Source organism: Nannobrachium achirus, assembly GCF_963921795.1.
Source record: "Nannobrachium achirus genome assembly, chromosome: 18".
Taxonomy (NCBI): Eukaryota; Metazoa; Chordata; class Actinopteri; order Myctophiformes; family Myctophidae; genus Nannobrachium; species Nannobrachium achirus.
The window spans coordinates 57,037,933-57,065,456 of record NC_137825.1 but is presented as its reverse complement, the minus strand read 5'-3'; the positions used below and the strand labels follow the sequence as shown (position 1 = coordinate 57,065,456).

At 41.6% G+C, this 27,524-nt stretch overlaps 1 protein-coding gene and 1 long non-coding RNA gene across 4 annotated transcripts in view; both read right to left on the bottom strand.

Moving 5' to 3' along the window:
- Nucleotides 1-5,395: 5,395 nt before the first annotated feature.
- LOC308303313 overlaps nt 5,396-27,524 on the bottom strand; it is a 468,570-nt gene continuing 446,441 nt past the window's right edge. The window contains exon 2 of the long non-coding RNA XR_013962979.1: nt 5,396-9,200. This is a non-coding gene — a long non-coding RNA (uncharacterized lncRNA). The remainder of the gene's footprint in view (nt 9,201-27,524) is intronic.
- The window catches only part of tom1l2b (target of myb1 like 2 membrane trafficking protein b), a 37,518-nt gene continuing 15,389 nt past the window's right edge, over nt 5,396-27,524 (bottom strand). For 2 of the 3 annotated variants that reach the window (XM_080747654.1, XM_080747655.1), the window contains exons 10-15: nt 23,661-23,826; nt 21,742-21,874; nt 18,522-18,597; nt 13,358-13,417; nt 12,092-12,128; nt 5,396-11,135 (exon numbers count right to left, since the gene is read on the bottom strand). In XM_080747654.1, the coding sequence (XP_080603780.1) occupies nt 10,984-11,135; nt 12,092-12,128; nt 13,358-13,417; nt 18,522-18,597; nt 21,742-21,874; nt 23,661-23,826 (624 nt within the window). In that variant the 3' untranslated portion in view covers nt 5,396-10,983. The remainder of the gene's footprint in view (nt 11,136-12,091; nt 12,129-13,357; nt 13,418-18,521; nt 18,598-21,741; nt 21,875-23,660; nt 23,827-27,524) is intronic. The other variant, XM_080747656.1, reaches the window with a different exon arrangement.

Sequence of the window (27,524 nt, the reverse complement as noted above, 5' to 3'; positions counted from 1 at the left end):
CAGCCAAGTTCTCTGTTGCAGAGCAGAAACATTGCACAGCGCATACAAACATGCAATGCAACTACAATGCACCACAGCACTGGCCAGCGGCTCGCCCAGAGCTGGATCCTGACGCTTGGCCGTTCAGATCTGTCGATGCTTGTTCCAGTGGTTATGCTGGGAGGATCTTTGATTGTATTTTGCATTCATTCAATCCAGACGCATATTAAGACTTCAAGGTCGTTATACTGTTTTCGGGAGGCGATTCATCATACAGGGAGTCTACTCTGTGCTGGGGAGTGGAGTGGAGTGGGGACATGGACCCTTATGGGCTGAACTTGACCTCTGCTACTTGTGTTATCATGTTGTGATCTGACCACTAGAGTGTGCTAGCAACCTGTTGAATGGTACAGTAGATCACATAAACAGGCAGGCACAACGGGCAAGAAATGTGTTTTCTGAAAGAGAGACAAAAAACTTGGATCCTCCACAGTCTTTCTTAAAAAAGAAAAAAAGGAAAAGTGGTCACTCCCCAAAAGGTCCAATGTGGTTCTGGAGACATCAACCTCCTGCGCAGCAGACATTGACAAAGTTAAGATTAACCCATTTAGGCCTACAATTATTTAAATATTCAAAGACTTGCACACATTTTCAAGATTTTTCAAAAATAGCAGATCTACAAGCTCGCAGCGCGGCACTCGGTGCCGCGCTGTGAGCTTGTATATCTGCTATTTTTCAATAGTTAAAGCATAAAATAATGGTTAAAGTGGTTCAAATCTAACGCGACTCGGGCGCGTTTCAGGTATTTGAGAGTTAAGATGAATTTGTTGGTAACAGTTTCAAATGGCCTGCGTTGGTTCTGTACATGTAATCACTGCACTGTGTATTGTATAGTGTTCAATCCATTTAATCCAGTAATGTAAGAGATCAATCATTGCACAGAAATAAGTCAGTTGCAAAATCTAAAGCTATTCATTTTCATTTCTCAATTATGTTATCACTACTATTACTACTAGTAACTGTCTCATTATACTTCTCATTGAATCCAGTAGAAAGCATGTTTTCCCTGATTATTATTATAGCAATGGTTCCTCAACCACAGACATCACACTGTCGGCCACGTGACGTTATGTTCTGTCTCACTCTAGCAAACAGCACGTGTTGACTGCAGAAATCAAATGTCTTGATAAGATTTGCAATACTAGGACATTTTCTCTTTACAATAACACACTGCGTAACACATTTATCGTAGAAAGCAGGAAAACAAATATCTACAAATTACAAGGTTTTGACTTAAAGGGCCATTTCACCTCTGGGACAACCAGATCTTATTTAATTGTTGTTCGGGACACGATCAACACAATCCCGAGTTATTTTTTTGTGTTCAATCTGTGTTTTGAGATATTTTAGTATTTCAGCATGAATGATGATGCATTTTGCATCATATGAGTCATCACTCATCATGCTGCATCATATGATGCAAAATGCATCATCATTCATGCTGAAATACTAAAATATCTCAAAACACAGTTTGAACACAAAAACAATAACTCAGGATTGTGTTGATCGTGTCCCGAACAACAATAAAATAAGATCTGGTTGTCCCAGAGGTGAACTGGCCCCTTAAGTCAGCGCCTCCAACATCAACATCAAAGCAGATTTACCTTTCCAAAGAGAAAATCCACCATGACTTCTGTTATGCAACAAGACATTAAACACATACTCTAGTCTAGTCTAAAAACCAACTTCAGCCACAGCCCTTTCAGACCGAGAGAGAACCTGCAAAGAGCCGGCACCTCACTGCTCACAGTGGAATGAGGCTTCTGTCTGGGGAAGAGCACGAGCAGTGTGCTCTGGTCTTACTGTACGACACACCCCTCTTTCTTTTTGACCGGGAAAATGTTCCAGTGACTGAAGGAGAATGTGAGGGGCCATGTTCTAGGATGAGGCGATCCCAAACGACCAATGGGGAAGCCCCTAGTGCGGGCCCCACCAGCAGCCCCCGCTGGAGTGCCCGGGGGGACAGAGAAAGAGAGTCGGAGAGGGTGGGTGTGTGTGTGTGTGTGTGTGTGTGTGTGTGTGTGTGTGTGTGTGTGTGTGTGTGTGTGTGTGTGTGTGTGTGTGGAGAGCAAGGTAAATGACCAGGGTTTACTGTAGGTCAACTTCAGCTGCCATTTCAGCCTCAAGCAGTGGCGTCAGTTCAGCAAAAGCTAAGGTATGGCAACATGACTGGTGTCTTGCAACAGGCATGATGAATTAATTTTAAGAAGTACATTTGATTTTTTTTCCCTGTAGCCAAGGTATGGCACCTTGCCATACCCAATTGACGCCTCTGGCCTCAAGAGGGATCCAGTGAACAAGAGCGCGGTATGAACTAGACCAGTGTTTCTCAACATTTTTTCTGCATGGGCACACTTTTCATGTCCCAAGAATCCATGGGCACACCAACATAATACGGGGGTGTAAATATCGCCACTGTCGGGAAGAAACCTTGTATCTCCAAGTTTCAAATTTGTACGTTTCTTCGCAAAGTAAAGCCCTGCTTCATCATACAAGGCTGTCGCACAACAGTAGTGAAAACAGCAGATCTACAAGCACACAACGCCTCGCACCGCGAGGCGTTGTGTGCTTGTAGAACGGCTGTTTTCACTAGTTTAACATTTTAAAATGATAAATACAATACTGGCTTTCAAGCAGTTTCAAGGGGCACACCTGACCCTTCTCAAGGGCACACCAAAGATCCCCAGGCACAGTGGTTGAGAAACACTGAACTAGACGACTATACATTATGCGATATGACAACTTTAAGACCTTCTCTGTCTGCCTTTTGGACTACTGGCTCCTCCTGGCTGCATAGACTGCATGGTACTAGTAGGATGTACAGTACACTGGTGAACCTCCACACAGATGCCATGTTGTGGATAACCGTTCAGACTGTACTCAAATCCACTCATAGACTGTTAGATTGATTATTCATCATTATACTCACTGTTGAAGGTTAGGGTGTGTGTGTGTGTGTGTGTGTGTGTGTGTGTGTGTGTGTGTGTGTGTGTGTGTGTGTGTGTGTGTGTGTGTGTGCATGCTTTTACTTGATCTTTCATATTCCCTAGTGATAGTTGTAAGCTCATTCATATATTCACTGTACGTACGTATGCACGCGCACACGCACACACACACAGTGTGAGTGTGGGCCCAGCAGCGCAGCATTTTATTTGACCTCTCTCTCTCCTGTGTTTCGTTCTCGCTGCTGTTGCTGCTATGACGCCTGCATTTCCCTCCAGGGATCAATAGAGGTTTAAACCTAGTCCAGTGTAATCATATCTTATACATTGCAGTGCAGTTGAACGGTGGCGCAGTGGTTAGCACTTCGCCTCACAGCTAGAAGGTCCTGGGTTCGATTCCCGCCGGGGGACACTGTGGGTGCTGGGGGCGTGTTTCTCCCTCCGCATCATCAGCCTCCGCATCATCAGCGCCCACACCCTAGGTGGGGTCGGCGATAGGGCCTTTCTGTGTGGAGTTTGCATGTTCTCCCCGTATCTCCTAGGGTTGATACCCTCACAAAAAACATGCAGTAATCCTGGTCTCAATAATGCCACCCCCTGGCCAGCCGGGGCGCTTGATGGAGGGGAAAGGAACTGGTTGGAATAACGTGTTCCTTCTACGCGCTACGTCCATCCCGGGGAAATCCCCCCTGTCAGGTGAAAAGAAACAACTTGGACTCCTCATGCATTGAAGGAAGCATGAGGTCAGTCCGTTGTCTCCCCAGGCGCGGCAGAGGGAGAGCAGAGCCCAGGATTACATAGGCAATTGGCACTGGGTGAAAAATGGGTTGCAAAATCGTGGGATAAAAATTATAAAGTAAAAAAAAAAGAATCAAAATCTACAAGGTAACTAGTAAATACAAGTTTCAAATAATTGTAGTGGAGTAAAAGTACAATATTTGCCTCTGAGATGTAGTGGAGTAGAAGTAAAAGTATTGAAAATTGGAATTACTCAAGTAAAGTAAAACATATTTCAAATGTGTCCTTAAGTACAGTACTTGAATACATGTCATGTATTGTACTCAGTTACTTTCCACAACTCATAGTGATGAAGGCCTTTGCCAGGTGAAATGTTTATACTGCAGAATCTAACTACCAGTAAGACGCCTAACGGTGACAAGCGACCTCGTCCTAAAGGGCAAGGTTGCACCATGTCTTGGCCATGTGACCTCATATGGGAATGTCCTTATATGGAGGCCACATCGGCCACATACGACACTAAAGGGGAGCACACACTGGACGCGGGCGGCTGCGCAGCGTCGCGTCGCGGTATCGACGCACGTGAAGTGCCCTGCGGTAACCCCAACTGGATGCGGCGCGCTGCCACACAGCACATCCATTTCCCTCCGCGGGGAGAACCATGGGAGAACATGTTCACCCCGCGGCAACGCTGGAAAAATAGAACAGCAGCGTATCGGTGCGGCGGCAGACCCACAGCGGCGCGCGTCTGATGCCGCTGGTGTGGGTTAGTTCATTGAAAATAATGGGGCCGTATTTTTTTTCCCCTGACATCACAGTGATGTCAAGACAGACGGAGTCAGCATGTGCCGATTCACATACTAAACTGCGACCTTCAGTCGCAGTTAATTTAGCCAATGTCTATCTGCCGTCAGTCTGCAGTACTCTGACGTCATAGTACTGACATCAGACTGGACACGGAACACCATGTATGGACATAAAGATCTGCCCAACGGGCACTCCAACATGGAAAACCATAAATGGGCATAAAGAGCTGCCACTCCAACATACTTCCGAGACTCCTACATTCAATCCCTCAGATACTGTGCACACCCCTGCAACCCCCTAATAATTACCACACTACAGCAGTTTACATTTGATACAATACATACAGTAAGTACAAGTAGCATACCTTCGACTGGTGTGTGTGAAGCAGAAGTCTACAGATGTCCACTTGTTAAATACCATGTGGTGTGGAGGACAATTTGCCCTTCAGTTTCAAGCTTTTCCCTCATCCAGGACTGAGTGTACGACTCAACATTCATTTGAGCACTAACAATGTATTTATTATAACAGAAATACCAAACCTAACTAAACTGAGAGTGATAACTAAACCGAGGCTGGTTAAACAACAACAAAGAACAGTTCTTACACAGTCTTTAAGACACAGTCCTTGGTAGGTTTTCAGGCTTTAACTGTCTGTAAAGAGTGGCACCGGTTTTACTGCGAGGAAGTGAACAACAGAGAAATAGGACTGACTGACTGACAATCAACCAAATTCAAAACAGGTGTTACACCTGCACAGAAGCCCCATGGCTCAGCTGAAGTCAAACATGCAACCCACTGTAAGGGCATCTCTGTATTGGGATGTCTCACAATAATTTGATAATAATTGCACACAAACAAACACAAAACTATGAGGGTGGATAGAACACTGCCATTTGTTTTATTAGAGTTCATGCATAAGTCAAACAACACAAATAGAGAAGAGAGATGAAGCAAAACTTAGGAAAGTAATAGCAGTCACACAGCGCATTCTCCCTCATCAATGTCCCTTTTATATAATCCAGTTACATACTGTACACAAATAAATCTATTGTTTGTTTGCAAAACTGGTTTGAGATTACTTTTGGGCAAAGAATTATACCATAAACAAACAAAACAGTCAACAGAACAGTCAAAGAGTTCACATTGATATGAGCTAGGCCAAGTTTGGAGTGTCAAACAAGTGTGGTAGCAATACATAATTTCCAATGAAATATTTGGAGGCCTCTTTCTCGTTATTGTCATTAATCTCACACACACACACCTTTGCCTTGCAGTATAACTGGGTGGAAAACACATACACTAAACAAACAATGATACGGTAAGAGAAAGGAAATTCTCTCACTGAATGTGCAATGCTGATGCTTTGTAGAAAGTGTCTCTCAGAAAAGATGCCAATGTCTGATGTATTTTATGTTATCTTGTTATGTGCTGGCCAGTCCGGTGTAAACTGAATCAATTAATGGATGTTTACATCGTGTATGTCACCGACATCAAGTATTATGGATCCTTCGATTATCAAAAGAGGGATCCTTTAGTTGATTTTCTTACGGCTACAAAGAATATTAATGATAGCAGCCACGATGTCTACCTAGCCACTTGTTTTGCAGGGGTCTTCAACGTTTTTAGGCCAAGGAACCCTTAGTTGAGTTAGAGATGAAACCGGGACCCCCACAACCTTTTTTCATAGATTCCATATAGTTTGATTGTTTGCCAGCACGATCATCAGTGTATTTTGGATTCATGTCAATTTGTGTTTTCAGATATTTAATCCTCTGAACCGTCGATACTTAATAAACTTGACCTTTCACTCTGTACTTAGTCGATCTACAATCTCACAACACCTTGCAGCTCGAGGCGTTGTGAGCTTGTAGATCTGCTATTAATTCTCAGAATATGGACACTAGAGTTCAAGTGTTTAATATAAAAAAAAGAGGAAAAAAGGTTCCATCACTCAGTTTTGGAGGACCCCTCGTAGTAACTCTGAGGACCCCCAAGGGGTCCCAGACCCCCTGTTGAAGACCCCTGCATTACAGTATAAGTGTATGGCTACACATTTGTCGGTGTGAAAACAATTCAACCAACAGCAAGAATAACCATAAAACCATTTCAAACAATAAAATACACATTAGCCAGCAGCAATGTATAAAAAGTAGGAAAGTCTGAACTCCAAAAACAAAGACGAAAAGGACACACACACACATCAATGTGGCGATATCTCATACTATCCCACAAATTAGTTCATTTCTCTTTTGTACAATAAAACCATTTCAAAATACTGATCAATCAGAAATAAAAGAATTAAGCTAAATAAATTATTTCTACACTTTGCTCAAATATTTCCCAACATTTCTCATTAATTACAGCTTACACATAATTCTCTTTTTTTAATGTCCGTCCTTGTCCAGCTAGCCGATTTACATTAAAAAAAAAGGGGAGAACGGTATTGTGACTGTCAAGTGTGTGAGTGGCGATTTGAAGCTTGTTGTGATTGTTGTGACACATTGCATTTATTATTGTCAAGAGTAAATGTCTCATTTGTAGCACTATGTCTGCGGCAAGCTCATTTCTGGAAAACAAATGTCACGTTGAAAGGTCAGACCTTTTAAGATGTCAGCAAAAATAAATAATAGGAGACTTGCGCTAAAACGAGGGGCAACAGCTCTCGTAGTGTGGTTATTTGATTCTTATCACAACCTTGGATATAAACATGGAGACCAAGCCCAACTGTGGACCGGCAACTCCAGAATAACATCCATTCTGAATTCCTTTTCAAAATCCAACAAGAAAAAAAAAAACTTTGGTCCTGGAAATTTGATTCGTCGACATTCAGCACAATCCACTTCGACTTTAGAAAACACCTGTGCCTGTTAATCCTTATTCATCCTCATTCATCTCAAGGCAGTCCTCAACATAATATGACGCCGTTGTCGGGTGGAAACCTCGTATCTCCAAGTTTCAAAGGTGTATGTTCTTTCGCAAAGTAAAGCCCTGCTTCATCGTAAGAGGCCGTCGCACAAAAGCAGTGAAAACAGCAGATCTACAAGCACACAACGCCTCGCGGTGCGAGGCGTTGTGTGCTTGTAGATCGGCTGTTTTCACTAGTTTAAATAATTTTTAAAATGAAAAATGCATAACAAACGGTTTTGGACATACAAGGTTTTCACCCGACAACGACGATGATAATCAGTACAATCCAGCATGTGGACAATATTGAGTGCATTAAGTTTGATCTCTCTCTAACTATGGGCTAATGAAATCTCGGAAAAATACTTCTGAATTAATATTTCATATCTCTGTTTGTCTAAGAAAACTGTGACACAGGTTAAAGCAAAAATACAAAAAATAAAATGCTTTTTGTTCTTCTATTTTCGTCAATCATTTGCCTGTAAGTGTTGCCCTAACTTGGACTCTACTTGTAAGTTTCCTATTCCCTTTCTGACACAGCCTAACTCGGCGTGACGTAAATTACTTCGGCGCGCTGCAAAATCCTGAGCGTCAAACTCAGCGGAAGAGGACAAAGATCTCTTCATAACCCTAATATAAACGGAGACCTCTCCCTTATACAGCATTATTAATACACAGCTCATCAATTCTACATGTCATTTACAGATATACAAGACAGACCTACTTAAAAACAAACAAAACAAAAAGAAGTTCATCAACAACCGAGACTTGACGGTCTTAAAACGACATGGAGCAAAAATGTCATGGGCCGATACTACAAAAATAAAAACATCTCACACTCGATGCTACAGTCTCTTTTTTTTCCTTTGTTCTTCTGATGGTTAAGAAAACTAACAAAACTAACTTATATGTGCAAAGGTTGATATTAATGCATGCGGAAAAACTGAGGTCCTACAAGAAAAGCTAGCTTTAATTAACTTCTATTGTAATCCGTCTCATCTGATCCTCCCTCTGTGGGAACAGGGAGGATTAAAGTCCCCCTCCACTAACACTAGGTATGACGTTGACTATGTCAACTGCTGCTAGAGTGCAGTTCTCACGTTCTTAGTTCATATCATTGCTGTCGGCTGGAAATCTTGTATGTCCCAAACTGTTCCATTTTAAATTTTTATTTAAAGAGGTGGTGCCAAAGTTTTGTAGTTTTTCTGGTTTTCATGTGTCTAGGAGGTTGACAGTATTTCATTAGACCCCCTGGTGTGGTTGTTATGAGCAATTATGTATTCCCTTTGTATTTGGGGTTTCTTCCCGGAGGCTGACACCTTTGTGGGTCAAAAGTGCCGATCCAAAAACACAGATGAAATGACATCATATAATCATCCCTTCCCCTTTTACCATTCATCATGGGCTTAATATTGATAATCATGTTTTTTTTTGGGGGGGGGGGGGGGGGGGGATCACTGCACTTCATCTTTAAGAATCAAAGTTAAAATAGTGAAAATGGACGATCCAAAACTCACGAGACGTGAGCTTGTAGAGCTGCTATTTTCTCTACTTCTGTGCGACACTCTTGCATGATGAAGTAGGGCATTCATTTACGGGAATAAGAAAAAAAATAACTAAACGTAAAAACGTTCAAATACGGAGATAAGAGGTTTCAGCCCGACAGCAACGACATGGGGAGCTTCTCTGTACTCACAATCTGAGTCGGGAGCGTGTCGCCGTTACTACATGTCATCTTTTCGACACCCGACTCTTAACCCTAACCTTAACCTCCGTGGAGTGAGTCGCTAACCCTCCGGTCGAAATGATGGGCGTTCGCAAAAGCGAGATTTCCCCCATCCGAGTCAGCTGTGTGACATGTCACCAATATTCTATAGATCCACAATTGTTCATTGAGGGAGCACAGAAGTTGATGCGCTTCCAGACCCTTTTCAGATTTGAGATTTGTTTGCTTTTTGTGGGGAAAACTTACATTATCATACAAAGTATACATACTTAAAAACATGCCTGGAGGGGGACTTTAACAAGGAGAAGCTACAGTATGTGATGTTGCCTGCCTGAAGAGTCCGCAAGAGGCAGGGGAAAAACCGCACAGAGAGACGCTTCCTTCACGTTTCAATTTTAGGCCTAGAATTATTGCATGCTTTAACCAGTGAAAAATAGCAGATCTACAAGCTCACAGCGAGCTTGTAGATCTGCTATTTTTGAAAAAGTCGTGAAAATGTGTGCAAATCTTTGACTATATGTATTTTCAAAGCGAACGTTTGTAACTCAAATTTTGCTCCCTCCCTGGAACTAAATATTTTGAGATTTTGGTCCGTGGCCAAATACATCATCATTTTGGGGGTCCTTCACATGAAAAGGTTTGAGAACCACTGACATAGTAGTCTCTCAAGAACAGGCTAACTGAGCTCCATTTAAGTGAAAAGGACCTTTTCTTTGACGATGGCTGGCCAGATTGCTGTCACGGAAACACAGGTTTTTCAAAAAGTCTTAGAAGGATTCAAAAGACACTTATAGAATCGGGTAAAAATTCGAATTTTCCCGATTTTTCTAAAATAGCAGATCTACAAGCTTGCAGCCGCGCTGTGAGCTTGTATATCTGCTATTTTTCACTGGTTAAAGCATTCAATAATTCTAGGCCTAAATGGGTTAAGCAGGGACACATGAGGTTAAGAGATACAGTATAATGTAGCAGCCTTGTAGCTCCCTCTTGGTTTAGGGTACGGATTTTAAATCATATCTAGTAGTGTTGTCAAAGTAGGCTTTTGGGGAGGGTGGGGGTCGTTCCCTTTCGAAATTAACTCTTAATAAAAAATAAAAATAAAAGATGATGAAAACGGAGATGAAGTCATTTACTGCCACGATTAAAAATCGACTTTTTCCGGGTTGGGCGCCACGGTTTTCTTACCCTTTAACGTGGTCGCGTGCATGTTCCATAGTCCACGATGGTGCACGGATTGTGCACGCCGTTTGCAACAAAAAAAAAGAAGAAGAAAATGTGAACGCGAGCTGCGGTTCTCGAGTTAGCCTCAACAGTGTTTACAAAGTAAGCAAACAGAAACAGAAAGAGAAACGGCTCCTTCCGGCCAAAAAAAAAAAAACGTGTTTCCGGTTCCGGGTTACATGCCCAGAATGGAAGCACTACCTCTAGGTTACTTAGTAACTCCGGAGCGGCGATCCGATTTTGGATTTCTTTTTTTAATAAAAATCAAATTAAATTCTCTGGTTTCTCAGGCGAAGCGGCCTGGACCAACGGCTTTTTCTCAGGATTCTCGGGTTGTGGCAGTAAATGAGTGAATCAAAGGTATATACCAAAAAGAAAAAAGAAAAAAAGAAAGAAAATCTGTAGTGCAGCTCGATATCGTTTAGCTGATGGGTTTGCGATGGTGCACTCTGGAATGAACCATATGCTGTGTGTGTGTGTGTGCGTGCGTGCGCGCAAACACAGCACACATATGCGTGACAGTACGTCCAACAATGTTGCTGCTGAGCTGGTCAGGCCATAGGCCGGGCTTAGGGAGGGGCGTGAGGGGGGTTCAAGGGTGAGGGTCTACATGGCGAAGAGGCCGTCCTGGTCTTGACGGTCTGCCTTTTTGCGGCTGGGGGTTCCCTGCGCCGCCCCCGGTTCACCATTGGGGGGCGACGGAAGGCTGGGTGCCATCTCTGCTGCTTTGGCTCTCTCCTCTAGGAATTTGTCAAACTCTGGAAGAGAGGAAGGCCAGTGGGTTGGAAAAGGTACTTGCATGTTTTACTTAAAGTTTCAATACTGAAATGTAGAAATACTCTGTTACAATGTAAACGTTCAACGTGTAAGCGTTCAAAATTCTAAATTTACTTGAGTTAAAGTGCAAAAGTATATAAAATGTATTAAAAATAGCAGATCTACAAACTCACAATTGTGAGCATTTTGGCTATATTTTCAAATGGTCAAAATGTAGTGGTTAATGTATGTTTTGTAATAATAACCTAAATTAAAGTAAACAAAGTAATTTTTCAAATACTTTTGGGGAGTAAAGTACAATATTAGCCTCTGAGATATAGTGGAGTAGAAGTAAAAGGACAGGAAATTGGAATTACTCCAGTAAAAGTATCTAACAATTGTACTTAAGTACAGTACTTGAGTAAATGTCCGTGGTTACTTTACACCAGTGTTTCTCAACCTTTTTTCTGCATGGGCACACTTTTCATGTCCCAAGAATCCATGGCCACACCAACATAATACGGGGGTGTAAATATCGTCACTGTCGGGAAGAAACCTTGTATCTCCAAGTTTCAAATTTGTACGTTTCTTCGCAAAGTAAAGCCCTGCTTCATCATACAAGGCTGTCGCACAACAGTAGTGAAAACAGCAGATCTACAAGCACACAACGCCTCGCACCGCGAGACGTTGTGTGCTTGTAGATCGGCTGTTTTCACTAGTTTAAATCATTTTTAAAATGATAAATACAATACTGGCTTTCAAGCAGTTTCAAGGGGCACACTTGACCCTTCTCGGGGGCACACCAAAGGTCCCCAGGCACAGTGGTTGAGAAACACTGTTTTACACAACTGAGGAAGGCAAAAGGAGAAAAATGGTGGAGATTTGGCGTCTGGGAATAAAAAGGCCAATACTGAATATAGACCATGGTCAAACAATCGTAGAGAATAACAAGTCTCACCTTCACTTGTCACTCCTTCCTCGCCCTCGTCTCCCTTCTGTGGAGAAAGGTAAAACAAGTCAGAATTGCAGAGTCAGCAAAGTCTGCGTCAAAAAAGGTTAATACACCGCAAACCAGAAATGTTTTCTACGCCCACAATTATAAAAATCTGTTGAAAGCACCATCTACAGTAGCCTCGTAAACCAGTCTCTCCAATGCAAGAGGAGGCTGGTTTATCTACAGTACAGTCTCGCGGTGGAAAATACTTACCATTATTATATCGTCGTTGTCGGGTGGAAACCTCGTATCTCCAAGTTTCAAATGTGTACGTTCTTTCGCAATGTAAAGCCCTGCTTCATCATACAAGGCCGTCGCACAAAAGTAGTGAAAACAGCTGATCTACAAGCACACAACGCCTCGCGGTGCGAGGCGTTGTGTGCTTGTAGATCGGCTGTTTTCACTAGTTTAAATCATTTTTAAAATGATAATTTCAAAATGATGAATGCAAAACGAACGATTTTGGACATACAAGGTTTTCACCCGACAACGACGATATGGATTGTCATTCAAAAGGGGTTGATATTATTTTCCACTTTTACAATCACGTTCAATTATGTACTAGTAGCGAGGACCAACACACAGATATAGGCTAACCCTGTTAGTAACTAATGAATACGCTACAGTGGATACACACACACACACACACACACACACGTGATTGGTTCACACAGTGAGGAAATGGAAGGATGAAAATGTTACGTTTGTGCTTAAAAAAACAGACACAGGTGAGAAGGGAATAGTACACACCATGGAAAGAAAAACAGAAAACAAATAAGGAGTCAGCTAGGCCTGTCACAATTATTACATAATCGAATAATCAAAATGATTTGACATAATCACAATTATTTTGTCATAATCGTCACAATCGTTTACATGTTGATCGTTTTCATTTTTTTTTTCAAACATTTAACTAATAATAGAAATAGCAGATCTACAAGCTCACAACATGACATGTTGTGAGCTCGTAGACCAGCCATTTCCACTATCAATGTTCTTTTTCAAGTCTAAAGTTGTCAAATACGTCAGGAATTTCTTTGTATATGTAGGTTATGTGTCATATCTGCCATGTGCAACTTCAATGCCTACAAGCCAAACAGAAACGTAATTGTCAACGACAAAAGCACAATCTTTATCGCGATTATTTGAGTGACAATTAATGGTGGTCGTAAAATGTCCTAATGGTGACAGCCCTAGAGACAGGCAGAAGTAAAATCACGATGATCTCACCACATCAGTACACAGCCACTCCTCTATGTCATCCATGACAGAGGACTGGCCTCCAGCAACCTATAGGGGCAGCACCCACCAAACACCGCCACGGGTGGCCAGGGCAGCAGGGCCACCAACAGAAAATATCCCACCCCACCACAAACAAAAAAAAAGGGGGGGGGGGAAAACAAAACAAAACAAAACATAATAAAAAGCAATTTAACTTGAATGTCAACTTAACGGTAACTTAAGAATGGATTTGTGAAACGTGCAAGCGATCGATGGAAGACAACGGCCCTTATTTATCAATCTATCGTAGAAGCCGGCGCAGATCCGACAAGCAGGAATCATCTCGTGACAGGGTTTACAGCAGGGGTCTTCAATGTTTTCAGGCCGAGGACCTCTTAGTTGAGAGAGAGATGAAGCAGGGACCCCCAGTCCCCCACAACCTTTTCAGAGATTCCATAGTTTCATGGTTTGACAGCACAATCATTGTATTTTGGATTCATGTCAATTTGTGTTTTCAGATATTTAACCACTTGAACGGTCAATAATCAATAAACTTGACCTTTCACTCTGTACTTAGTCTGCTCTTTTTCCCCTCTACACCAAAGCTCTTTGCCGAAAATAGACGATCTACAAGCTCACAACGCCTCGCGCTGCGAGGCGTTGTGAGCTTGTAGATCGGCTATTTTTGGCTAAAGTTCTCAGAATATGACGCTAGGGTTCAAGAGGGGAATATAAAAAAGAAAAAGGTTTCTATCTCTCAAAGATTTGGAGGACCCCCTGTAGTAACTCTGAGGACCCCCTAGGGGTCCCGGACCCCCTGTTGAAGACCCCTGGTTTACAGTGTGAAACGGCTGTATCCCGCCAATCACGGCATAAGAAGTTTGATTTCGTTTTGGTCATAGTCTTTTGAATAACATTTCGTTTAGTTTTAGTCACGTTTTGGTCATCTGAAATGTTTTAGTTTTAGTTTAGTTTTAATCGACTTAATGTACAGTTGATTTTGTCTGCAAAAATGTATTTTCTCTGAAGGCATCATAAAGACTCACAATGCCTGATTATACACTAGGTTGCGTGCTGGAAAAAGCCGATCTACAAGCTCACTATGCATGATGCACTATTGATTCTCATGGAGACTTGACCATTAATTCACCAGTTAACCCTGTTAAAAGCAAACTATTGGCAAACACCTATTTACGGTAGGCAATGTTAGGGATATAATACATAAGGGTTAGGTTATATATTAGAACTTAGGTATCGTATTGTTAAACTTCAATAAGTTAGATACCTGTCAGATTGTCTGACTATTCTGCATTGCAAGTGTATGATGACACATTTGCATATATGTGCTGAGACTTGTCGTGGGATTTGATCGTCTGCAACCCTCGCGCCAAATTGAGGACCGATTTTTAAACACTGAATGAGAATCGTATTGAAGGAAGGGCCGCTGTCTTTGAGCAGTGTGCAAAAATCACACTGATGTGAGACATAATATCAATCAAACAATCCACACTCACACCAAAACAAAAACAAATACATTACATAATTAAATTGGGCAAGCAATGGAATGCCAGAAAGCCTAAATAGGGCAAATAGCATCATGCCTGAAAGCAGGGCAGGAAATAACATTTATATAATAACTGGCTGCACTGGCACTGGTGGGTTCCAGAGTTAACCAGGGATGGGACGATACGCGATATTATCGTTTATCGCAAAAACACTAACGATAATCGCATCAAGGAGATTTAATTTATTGTGATATTGTGTTCCATCATCCACTGGGATCAATTCACCTTTTATTTGCTGAGCTGCATATCCGGTACCACTTAAACGCTCTATATAATTGGTCAAACGTACTTATAATATACGTATTTGATACAGTCTTTTTTTCAAGTGTCTTTGCCAAAAAATAGCAGATCTACAAGCTCACAATGCGACGCATTGTGAGCTTGTAGATCTGCTATTTTTTTTTGTCTCATGTTCCACCCCAGGACAATGTATTTTGATTATCGCGATAATATCGTAAATCGCGATATCTTTTGGCACAATAATCGTGATAGGACATTTTCATATCGTCCCATCCCTCGAGTTAACCAGTCAATTTCACTATTCTTGGTTTGACCAACAAAAAAAAAAGTATCTTGATTGGTTGACAGCTTTATTGGTCACGAAGAACATAACATAGATCTGACCCACCATAATTAAAAAGATATGGCAAAAAAAAACTGACAGCTTGTTTCCAATGTGGTTCTTAACTTGACTTAACCAACAGTACTAGTCGTAGGCAGAGAAAAGTTTGGCAGCATTTTGCCATTGGCTGAATTCTTTGCAATGACTCATCTTAACACATAACTGGTTTTGTCGTGTAGAATTCATCTACATTTTCTCAGTTGCTCATATTCTTCTCATTTGCCCATATTATTTGCCAGTATGGCGCACAACATGAATATCGTCGTCGTCGGGTGGAAACCTTGTCCTATGTCCAAAACCATTCGTTTTGCATTTATCATTTTAAAAATGATTGAAACTAGTGAAAACAGTTTTTCACTACTTTTGTGCGACAGCCTTGTGTGATGAAGCAGGGCTTTACTTTGCAAAAGAACGTACAAATTTGAAACTTTCCGACTGACAACGACGATATGCTTATGACACATATCATATCTACATCCCTGATGCTCAGTGATTTGAACGGCCTAGCCAGGCATGTGGAACGCCTGAATTTGCTGAATAAAAACAAATGTTATATGGCCCTGTGTTGTCTAGCTAGCCAGCTCACTCCCTAGCTTCCGCTGTGGCCTGAAGACTCACCTCCCCACCGTAGCACTCGCCTACCCTCAATGATCATACATGAAAGCTAGATAGCATTCTTAGGTTTTATATTAAGGCCATGGCTACACGGAGCTGGATATTTCTGAAGCTAGACATTTTTTGTGCTGTTGGGGCTTGCAGCCACATGAAGCTGGATATTTCGGCTGCGAAGCTGGATATTTTTGAAACCGGATAAATAAGTGGAGAGATTGAAAAATATCCGATTCACTGGATCTGTGTAGACAGGGAACCCGGATATCTCTGAAGACTTTACTGTGTGTGTGCTTGTTAGACCTAGATATCTTTGTCGTGTGGACCTAGATATTTTTCTATGTGGATATCTGAAAAACCTGGATATATGAAATGTCCAGCTCCGTGTAGCCATGGCCTAAAACAAAAATACTGATTAACTAATTTAGTGCTCCTGAAATTAACGGATTATAAAGTCCACGATGCCACCCTCAGGCTGCATTCACTCCCGTTATCTTATTTTGAAGGCCAGAAGTCCACAGCGTAAACACTTCCGGTCTGACGTCATCGCGTCCTGCGCCGGAATCGATCTTTGTTTACGTGGTGTCATGGCGGATCGGCTCGGAGCTTTTCACCATGTGTTATATAAGCGAGCATCTGCCTCCATCTTCGCTTCTAAAGTGTAGTTTTGAGATAATGGACATTAAAGATGAGATCCCCCGTCCACCTCAATGTTATGGGATGACTATTTTGTGCTCGTGGAGCCGTGATGATGAGAAATCAGCGACGGATTTCGGCTCCGGACCTTCCGCCATTGTATCCGGTAATATAACCGCCGTTACAGTAATATATTACTTTTCACGAGTATACTCGGGATTGGCACTCCGGGTACTCGAGTACTTTTCACAAGTATTCTTGGGATCAGCACTAAATGAGTTAAGTGCTTGGTCTACCTACATTATTTTTTCTAGATTGATATTTCTATGCAATTGATGCATTACCTTGTTAACTCATTGACTGCCAAGGCCCGAGTTTCCCGAGTTATTACAGTAGTCCCAGGCTGCCAGAGCCCGAGTTTCCCGAGTTGGAAGCCATTTTGAAAAAAAAAAAAAAAAAAATTCTCAAAATTCTTTTTTATAAAAAAAAATCTAAAAATGCCTCAAATGTATTAGGCATGATCGCAATTGTGAAATTGCATGTGTAGCCCCATAACAAACAAACACATCTTTCAAAATGTCAAAAATGGCTGTTTTGTCTGACTTTGAAGGCTTGTAACTCATGAATGCCTGAACGGATTTCCAAGCGGATTTTTTTGTTTGAAAGCTGTTAAAAAGTACTACACATATGATGCATATATGGTGCATGGGCGTGCACGATCCGTGCACTAAAAATTGATCCGTGCACTAGAAATCTAGGATAGTGGCAGTCTGGTACTTGGGGGCCATCTTGAAATGGCATTCAATGAGTTAATTGTATTGATGCATTACCCTGCTTATTGTATTGATGTATTACCCTGCTTATTGTAAATCACTCTGGATTAAGAGCGTCTGCTAAAGGCCTAAACTGTAAACTGTTGTCTGCCAAGGATTTTTGGCTGACTTGGGTTTTCGGAAACGGATGACGTGGTATAATCCTGCTTTCTGCAGTCAACAACAAACATAAATGACAATTTATTATTATTATTTCCATGCCCTGCTACAGGTCGGTAGAGTGAAAGCTGAAGGAAGGGAGTGGGCGGGGAGTGAGTTTTATTTTTGCCAAAGCCATGCATTTCCACTGGAAAGTCTTCTTTCAAGTGTCTTATTAGTAAGTGGAATCAAAAAGTACAAGTATAATGAAATGGCACTTGTTGCTTTGCTTCAGCAACTCCTATAGTTATTATAAGGCATTCAAAATCTTTACCTTTCCCAGATTACGGAACAAAAATAATAGAATAATAATAATAATAAAAGAACCCAGAGACCATATAAAAATGTATGAAAGTCTTGAAGGCTAAGACCTGGGTAAGCATAAAAGCGACTTAACCCAGCAGCAAAACAAACAGCTCTCAAACGCATGTGAAAAGATGCCAGCTTGGTGATGTTACAGCCCACTGCCGTGTATACTCACACGACACACACACACACACACACACACACACACACACACACACACACACACACACACACACACACACACACACACACACACACACACACACACACACACACACACACACACACACACACACACACACACACACACACACACACACACACGCGCGCGCACACACACACACACACACACAGAGTGAATGTATGTTGAAATGATAGCATTTGCCTAGAAGGGATGCCTATTAATGCATATAAAAGATGAAAGAGAAGCCTATGTGGGAAAGCTTGCATCGCTGAGGACTCACCCCTCCGATGGTTGGTTGTCGTATGTCCAGAGTGGGTGGAAGGCTACTTGTGACATTGCTGTCTTCCACAGCAGCCCTGGGAGGGGACAGAGACATGGACAGGACACGGGCCGTTATAGTCACATGGTTGTAGGCCTGTCACAATTATTACATAATCGTCTAATCGTGATTATTTGTCATTATCGCAATTATTTTGTCATAATCGTCATAATCGTGAATGTTGAAAAATGTCAGAAATAGTGGAAATAGCAGATCTACAAGCTCACAACGCGTCGCATCGCGACGCGTTGTGAGCTTGTAGATCGGCTATTTCCACTATCAATGTAATTTTTTTAAGTAGTAAGTTGTCAAATATGTCAGTAATTTATTTGTGTGTTTAGGTTATGTGTCATATCTGCCATATGCAACTTCAAAGCCTAAAAGCCAAACAGAAATGTAATTATCAACGACAAAAACACAATTAAATCGTTAATCGCAATTATTTGAGTGACAATTAATCGTCATGTAAAATGTCATATCGTGACAGCCCTACATGGTTGTTTTCATTTGAACTACCTACAGTTTGACTGAAAAACCTAAGCAGACTTTATAATTTTTATCCCACGATTTTTGTAACCCATTTTCACCCAGAGCCAATTGCCTATGTAATCCTGGGCTCTGCTCTCCCTCTGCCGCGCTTGGGGAGACAACGGACTGACCTCATGCCTCCTACACCGAGGAGAAGAGACTTCTGTCTCTTCTCCTCGGTGTGTCTTGACTCTTGGGCGTTGCATTAATAAAACCAATCATTCGGATAGAACCAAGTCACAGCGCTAAGGTGGCGAGATCGAAAGTGCACAGAATGAAGTGAAGCATGCAAGTTTGAAATCTACTGATAACGTGTAATATAATGATGTCGGGAGAGGACATGCAGGTCGAACAAAAGTCCTCTGCGCACCGAAACAACACAGTGAAACGAGAGAAAACCAAATGCAAGTGCATGGCCAGTACACCAATTGTCTCATGTCCAACAGACATCTGCGATATCTTGACACATCAGTTTAACCCATTTAGGCCCACAATTATTGAATGCTTTAACTAATGAAAAATAGCAGATATACAAGCTCACAGCGCGGCACCGAGTGCCGCGCTGCGAGCTTGTAGATCTGCTATTTTTGAAAAATGTGTGAAAATGTGTGCAAATGTGTGTGTGTGAATATATTATGTATTTTCAAAGTGCACGTTCGTAACTCAAATTTTGCTTCTGGGGGGTCCCTGGAACTAAATATTTTGAGATGGGGGTCTGAGGCCAAAATCGCCAAATACATATCATTTTGTGGGTCCTTCACATGAAAAGGTTTGAGAACCACTAACATAGTAGTTTCTCAAGAACAGACCAACTGAGCTCCATTTAAGTGAAAAGGACCTTTTCTTTGATGATGGCTGGCCAGATTGCTGACATAGAAACATAGGTTTTTCAAAAAATCTTAGAAGCATTCAAAAGACACTTATAGAATCGGGTCAAAATTCAAATGTTCACGATTTTTCAAAAATAGCAGATCTACAAGCTCGCAGCGCGGCTGTGAGCTTGTATATCTGCTATTTTTCAATAGTTAAAGCATAAAATAATGATACACAAAATGTGTACCCGTTCTAAATGGGTTAATATTCACATGCAAGCATGAAACATTGGGAATGCGGTCAATGCGCTCAGTGCTGTGCGCACGATAAAGAAAAGCCAGGAGGGTGGATTCTTACTGTACATGACAAGAGGCATGTAAGCCGCTTGAACACATGAATGAATAAAATGAAGATAAGGAAAATGCTTCTCTGTCTCTCTCTCTGCAGTGCATGCAGTCACCGTGTGCACGGAAATGTACAACACTTATATTCCAAGCAATTGCATTTCATTGACTGGTAATACGTCAAAAACTATTTAGGTAGGCTATATGGCTACAGCTGGTATTAAGTTGAAGAGCCAAGATAGCTTTGCACGAGACCAAGCCTGGTTTTAACACTTATGTTGCAATCAATTAAATCTCTTTTCAAGGTCCAAGTTGCCATGGTCTAGATAGACTTCCATGTAATTCATAGTGCACGGATCATGCACGCCCATGCCTAATCATGCACCACGTGTGTGCACGCTGTTCACAGCTTTCAAACAAAGAAATCTGCTTGGAAATCCGATCAGGCATTCATGAGCTAGCAGCCATTATGTTTTCTTCAAATGTAAACAAACATGGCTGCCATGTTTGAAAGATGGGGTTGGTATGGGGGTTAAACATGCAATTTCGCGATCATGCCTAATAAATTTTTTGAGGTCCAAAAAACATTTTTTTCTTCAAAAACGGCCCAAACTCGGGAAACTTGGGGTTGGCACGGGGGGGTACCAATACAAACTCGGGAAACTCGGGGTTGGCACCAGACAGGTTAAGATCAACACACTTTCACAAGCAAACTTGGCGCACCACACTGTGGTATCTCTTAGTCTGGGATCACTTCACTTTTCGGGCTTGTAACCGGTCTGGAGCGGAAACCACAATACGTCATGTTGTAGTACTCAAATACTACAATTTGGCCGGAACTATCCACCGGAAACAGTTTTAACCCAAAATAATTCCTGTGCGCTCAAGGACATACTTTTAGGGCCTACCTAATAAACTCCTTGATGTAGTTGAAGTAGTGAAGTAGTTTTGCTTTTGAAAAATGTGTTTGGTATAAGCATCTTTTAGTCCAACTCGTAGCAACTGGCAAGACTACAGTACAATAGGCTACTCGAGCATTTTAATAGGTATTGGGGAAACAAACGGAGGGAACCAAATCAAAGCGACGCCGCTTCTTCGAGTGGTTTCCGCGCTCTAGGCGGAAACCAAACGGCCTGTTGTGAACAAACACCAGGCTTTCCCCCAGAAAGCCTGGTAGGCGAGGTTAGGTATCTCTAGACAACCTAGATCGCAAAGCAGTTATGCGCAAGGAAGATATGATATCTAAAAGGAGCTCAAATCTGTTTTAGCGACTAGCTCTGGCCGTGGAAGATAGGGCCCTCAGAAGACTGAATAGGGCAAGTTAAAAGGGAAAGAAATGGACAGATAAGAGATAATTGTGCTGAATTACTTTTTCTTACACTTTTGGATACAATAAGAACAGACAGTTTCTTGATTTCCCGAATATCAGATTTCATATGGTTCATTAGAATATATATCCATTATGAGAAGGTGATGCATTCCCCAGCCTTACTTACGTCTTGCATGGTTCGGACAGAACGCCGGTTCTGGTTTGGGCGAACATGTCGAAGTCATCCTGGGCAGCAGGGGGCGGTGGTTTGCAGCTGGGCAGGGAGCTCAAAGTGCCGCTTACACTGTCTGAACCCATGTCTGAACAGGTTTAAACATAAACATTACACTGTCTGAGCCCATGTCTGAACAGGTTTAAACATAAACAACAGAACATGGTGTTACAGTCCAGCACAATGTGATAGCACAGGGCAAGCTTTCTTCCTCATATATAGGCAATTATACAAGTAAGACGCCTCAGGGCGACATGCGCGCCAATTCTTGGCCATCTGGCCAGTGATGTATATCGGACGGGTTACCCATATTATGGAGATCCATGTACTGTATATAGTACGTACATCAATTTTATGCCCATACATGGAGATCCCTGTCTGAACCAGCCATTCAGATAAGGGCTGTCTTCCTCCATATATGGGCATTCCCATATGAAGTCCTGTTAGATTTGGGCATATCATCTTCATATATGGGCATAAAAGGGATTTTGTTAGAGTGGTTCCCATGACATCACAAGATACAGTATATGTTATGCCCATACATGGAAATCCCTATCTGAACCAGCCCCACAGATATGGGCCATGTCTTGGCCATCTGTCCAGTGATATATATCGATGACATCAGGGATCTTCATCTATGGTCATAAAAGGGATTCTGGGGAATACCCATATGTGGACTTTTACATAGGTGATGTCACCTGTGATGTCACAGTGATGTGTCAAGGGAACCATAGTGTCAGGCGTGACCTTCAGAGATACACGGACATGTGGACAAGATGTGCCGGACATCAGTGACATCAGAGCATGATGTCAGAGCGGCAAACCCATAGACTGTAAAAATGTGTACACGTCTGTCAACACGCGGACAAGATGTGATGTTTCACAAAGTAAACTAAGTTTCTTTAGCAAAATAATGTTGTTACAGAATGTTGTCTTGAGTCTAAATATGTTTTTTTATTCAGGGGTGTCAAATTGAGCTTATATAAAACTCCCCCATCAGCTGAGTGGTAATGGTCAGAGTCAAGGTCCTTAAACACCGGGAGTGTTCATTTCGTGCGATTAATTTAAACTACTGTTGTCATGAGTGCATCCACACAGGACGTGTATATACTGTATATAGAGGCCATAAGCGACGTAATTATTTTTCGAAACAAGGTCGTTATTTTTTTCTTCAACAGAAGTAAAAGCATCAACCTGTATGAATGAATTTGAACGCCTTTTGGGATTGTTCGTTCGTCACACTCCCATTGTGTAGGGACCGTCAGCGCGGCGGCCTTGACTTCATTTTCCGTCATCATATGTAAGTGCAAGAGAATTTCTTTTTTCTTTTTTAAGCCTAGTTATTCATCAGTGTCCCTCAATTGCTACACACAAATGACATCTTAACAGCTACTCGCTGGTAGGGATGGGACGATATGAAAATGTCATATCACAGTGATTGTGACAAAAGAAACTGCGATTTATGATATTATCGCGATAATCTAAAAATCCATTATCCTGGGGCGGAACATTTGCAAAAAAATAGCAGATCTACAAGCTCACAACGCCTCGCAACACGACGCGTCGTGAGCTTGGAGAACGGCTATTTTTTTTGGCAAAGACATTTGATAGAGAGTGAAAAAAGACTGTATTAAGTATGTATATTTAAGTACCTTTTGCCAATTATAGAGGGTTTAAGTGGTACCGGATATGCGGCATGGCAAATAAAAGGTGAATTGATCCCAGTGCATGACGGAGGTTGATACCACGTTAAATTAAATCTCCACGATACGATTATCGTGAGTGTTTTTTAATCACGCTAAACGATAATACCGCTTATTGTCCCATCCCCATTAGCTGGTTAACGAGGGGGGTGGTGGTGGCGTTTTACAAACCGAGGCCGGCCAGGCGTGAGGCCAGAGAGGGGGAAGAGGGCCCGGCGGTCTGAGTGACGAGGTTGGAGGGCAGGCTGGAGGGGGCGGCGCTGGGCATGTTGCTGACCACGGCCGGAGAGCCGGGGCCCAGGTCGATCAAGTTGTCCTCCGTCGCCTCGCTCAGCACCTGGCACAAAGCACACAGTTGGGGGGGGGGAATGACGGTCACTTTAACAACCCATCTAGGCCTGGAATTATTGAATGCTTTAACCGGTGAAAAATAGCAGATATACAAGCTCACAGCGCGGCACTGAGTGCCGCGCTGCGAGCTTGTAGATCTGCTATTTTTGAAAAAAAGTCGCGAAAATGTGTGCAAATCTTTGAATGTGTGTATTTTCAAAGCGAACGTTTGTAACTCAAATTTGGCTTCTGGGGGGGGGGGGGGGGGGGGGAACTAAATATTTTATTATTTTATTATTTGGCCACGGGTCCGTGGCCAAATAAATATCATTTTGGGGGTCCTTTTTAGGGGTCCTTCACATGAAAAGGTTTGAGAACCACCGACACAGTAGTCTCTCAAGAACAGACTAACTGAGCTCCAGTTAAGTGAAAAGGACCTTTTCTTGGACGATGGCTAGCCAGATTGCTGACATAGAAACATAGGTTTTTCAAAAAATCTTAGGATTCAAAAGACACTTATAGAATCGGGTCAACATTTAAATTTTCAAGATTTTTCAAAAATAGCTGATCTACAAGCTCGCAGCTGTGAGCTTGTATATCTGCTATTTTTCAATAGTTAAAGCATAAAATAATGATACACAATAATGTGTAACCGTTCTAAATGGGTAAAAAGAAAAAGGTATGACACCTAGATAGTTGGTATTAATGTACCCCCTTAAAGCAGAAACAAGCAGTTCTCTGCTGACATAAGCAGGAATCATGCAATTGCTTATTTTAAAGAAATATTTTAATTTGATTTTATTCAGGCGGCTAACAATGCTTCCTAAAGAAATGTTGTGTGTGTGTGTGTGTGACACTTCCTGGGGCTACAATCTGCCTCCAAAACTATTATTTTTATCTGTGAGAAGTTCTGTCATTGGTCGATTAAACTGGGTGCCCATCCAAAATAACAGACCAATCAGGACCGCCTCTTGTTCTTGTTCAGATTGGTTGACCTGTCTGTCAATCCTTTTAGCCCCAGTCGGCTGGTTCATGTACCAATGAGCTGCTAATGACAGAGCTTCTTACAGATGAAATAATAGTTTTGGAGGTAGACTGCGGCTCCTAGAAGCGCCACAGAGACTAGATTTTTTTTAGGGAGCATTGTTAGCCGCCTGAATATAATAAGATAAAAATAAAAATAAGCAATTGCATGATTCCTGCTTATGTCAGCAGAAAACTGCTTATTTCTGCTTTAAATGGAGAAGATAATATTTATTAGGGAAAGTGGCTGCAAGTTCAGCAAAACAATTCCCTTTGTGCAAGTTCAAGGAAGTGACTTAGCCGTGCTTTATAAATTAAAACACTCCAAAGCGTATATATAATAAATAAGGGCATGTGCATACATTCACATCAATATTTACTGGTTCATTCCAGGAAAGCGTGAAAATGTTTAAACAAGAAATAAAGCTCATTATGGAATAGTTTTTCTTAAGGGGGCTGACAGTGGCAGCGAGGAATATTGTTGAATTACACAGAGAGATTCGTTCAAGTATTTGCTCACAGAACAGAGGGGTGTGGCAGTAGTTTAGAGTGATGCAAGACCATGAAACCTACGGGCATTCTTGGCAGGGTATTTCTGAAATTATTAACAGAAAGCATTATGCCCTGGGTGTTGGTCATACACTATGTTAAATGCCCCTTAAGAAGCTAAAGAGAGCGCAGGGAGGGAAAGGATAGGAACAACACTGGGGTACTTTAGGCTAATTGGTACTTCATTGCACGACTCTTTCGCGCAACAAAAATGACTATAGTAAAACTGAAGAAAATGTTGAAAAATGTTGCCGAAAGGTTCGTGTGACAAAGTATAAACAGGGTTCCCACACATTTTTACCAATTAATTTCCAAAACTTTTCCAGAATATTTAACCCAATTTCCAGGACTATATAACAATAATTCAGCTCAATAACAAGTCGCTTACTCCTATGCGCAATGCCCAAAGACAGGTAGTGTATGCCAGTGGTTCTCAACCTTTTCAGGCTGTGACCCCTGAAATAATCATATTTTAACTGGGGACTCGGCACCCTGACGAGCACTAAGAGTGGAGGAATTTTGTATAACACGGTTCTAGTGTGAAAATAGCAGATCTACATGCTCACAACGCCTCGCAACGCGAGGCATAGATCGGCTATTTTCACACTTTCTGCCTCTAATATTTGACAATTTGGCCAATGTTTAATTTGTCATTTCAGAGGTATTAACAAAATCAATAACCAAAGACAATGCATAGCTATTCTTTCCAGGACCTTCCAGGACCCTTGATCAATCCCAAAACTTTTCCAGTACTGAAAATAAATATAGGTCTATATATAATTTCAAAATATTTCCAGGAATTTCATGACCGTGGGAACCCTGACTAAAGTAAAACTGAAAAAGGAAAAAAAAAAAGGAAAAAATAATCTTCTGTCAAAAATCTTCTGTTGAAAATGTTGCCGAAAGGTTCGTGTGACAAAGTATAACTTATTTAACGCAACTCAAAGGCAGAACATCAGAGATTGTGCTAAATGATGAGAATAGCTCAGTGACGCCATGACAGTATGTACTGAAAAAAAAAAGCTTGTATTCCATTACCAACGGTCAATCAATATCTGCCTCTGGCTCTTTTACTATCGGGACAGCTTGGTTAAAACATGCTATATGGGGCAAATCATATTGGTGGAGGAAGAACCCATATTATCCAGCCTTGTTTTAACAGCACCTCTGGGGCCAAAATACACGACTCGAGGGAGCGAGGGTGACAATACATTCATACTTGCCTGCCTCAGCTAGCCATGAAAAAAAGACACACACAAAAAACAGAAAGGAAAAAAACAAACAACAATGAATACCATTTAACATGCCGTGTTGGACGACAGCACTTAAGACATTGAACAGGATGAGCAGCAACATCACATGCAGATTTAGACAGATGGTGAAACCAAATCAGGGAGGGAAAGGACCACCAGCCTAGCAGTGTGACAGCCTGGTCCATGGTAACTAGAGCTGCAGTTATGGGTTCTTTTCTTAGCGACTATTCTACCAATTACTTTTACTACGGTATTACTATATTTTTTTATCATTTGCTTTATTTTTTATATATCAGGGGTTGACACTAAGGTACCAGAGGCACTTGCCCGTCGGGCAAGTACAGGTCGTGTTCTACTTGTCCAAAGGTCATGTCCACTTGCTCGAAAAGTAAATTGTCCATTATAAAATCATAGGTAAGATTTGAATTACCGCTCAATTTAACACTAATTTCTTTCTCGGCTGTGCGATAAAAAAAATGTCATACCTCAATACCTCCAAATACCAAATACCTACATAGCTATGATTGAATATGTCTGTGGTTTCACACATGTTATTTCATATTTTAGCAACAGTAAAAACAGAACATAGGTAAACAGTGCTCTTATTTTACATTCCACAGACCAGAAGACAGCGTTTGGCCACATTCAGGTGTTTAGCATTTGCCCGGTCGGGCAACCTGAAAGCAAACTTCACCTGCCAGAAAGTTTTATTTACCTGCCGGGGGCAGGTGGGCAAGCCTTAGTGTATATCAACAATTTATACTTTCATTTTATAATCTACTATATTGATCAGATTAATTCACTTAAGCTCTATTTTATACTTCACTCTGTATAAAAACAGCACAGAAATTGAAAAAAATAGCAGATCTACAAGCTCACA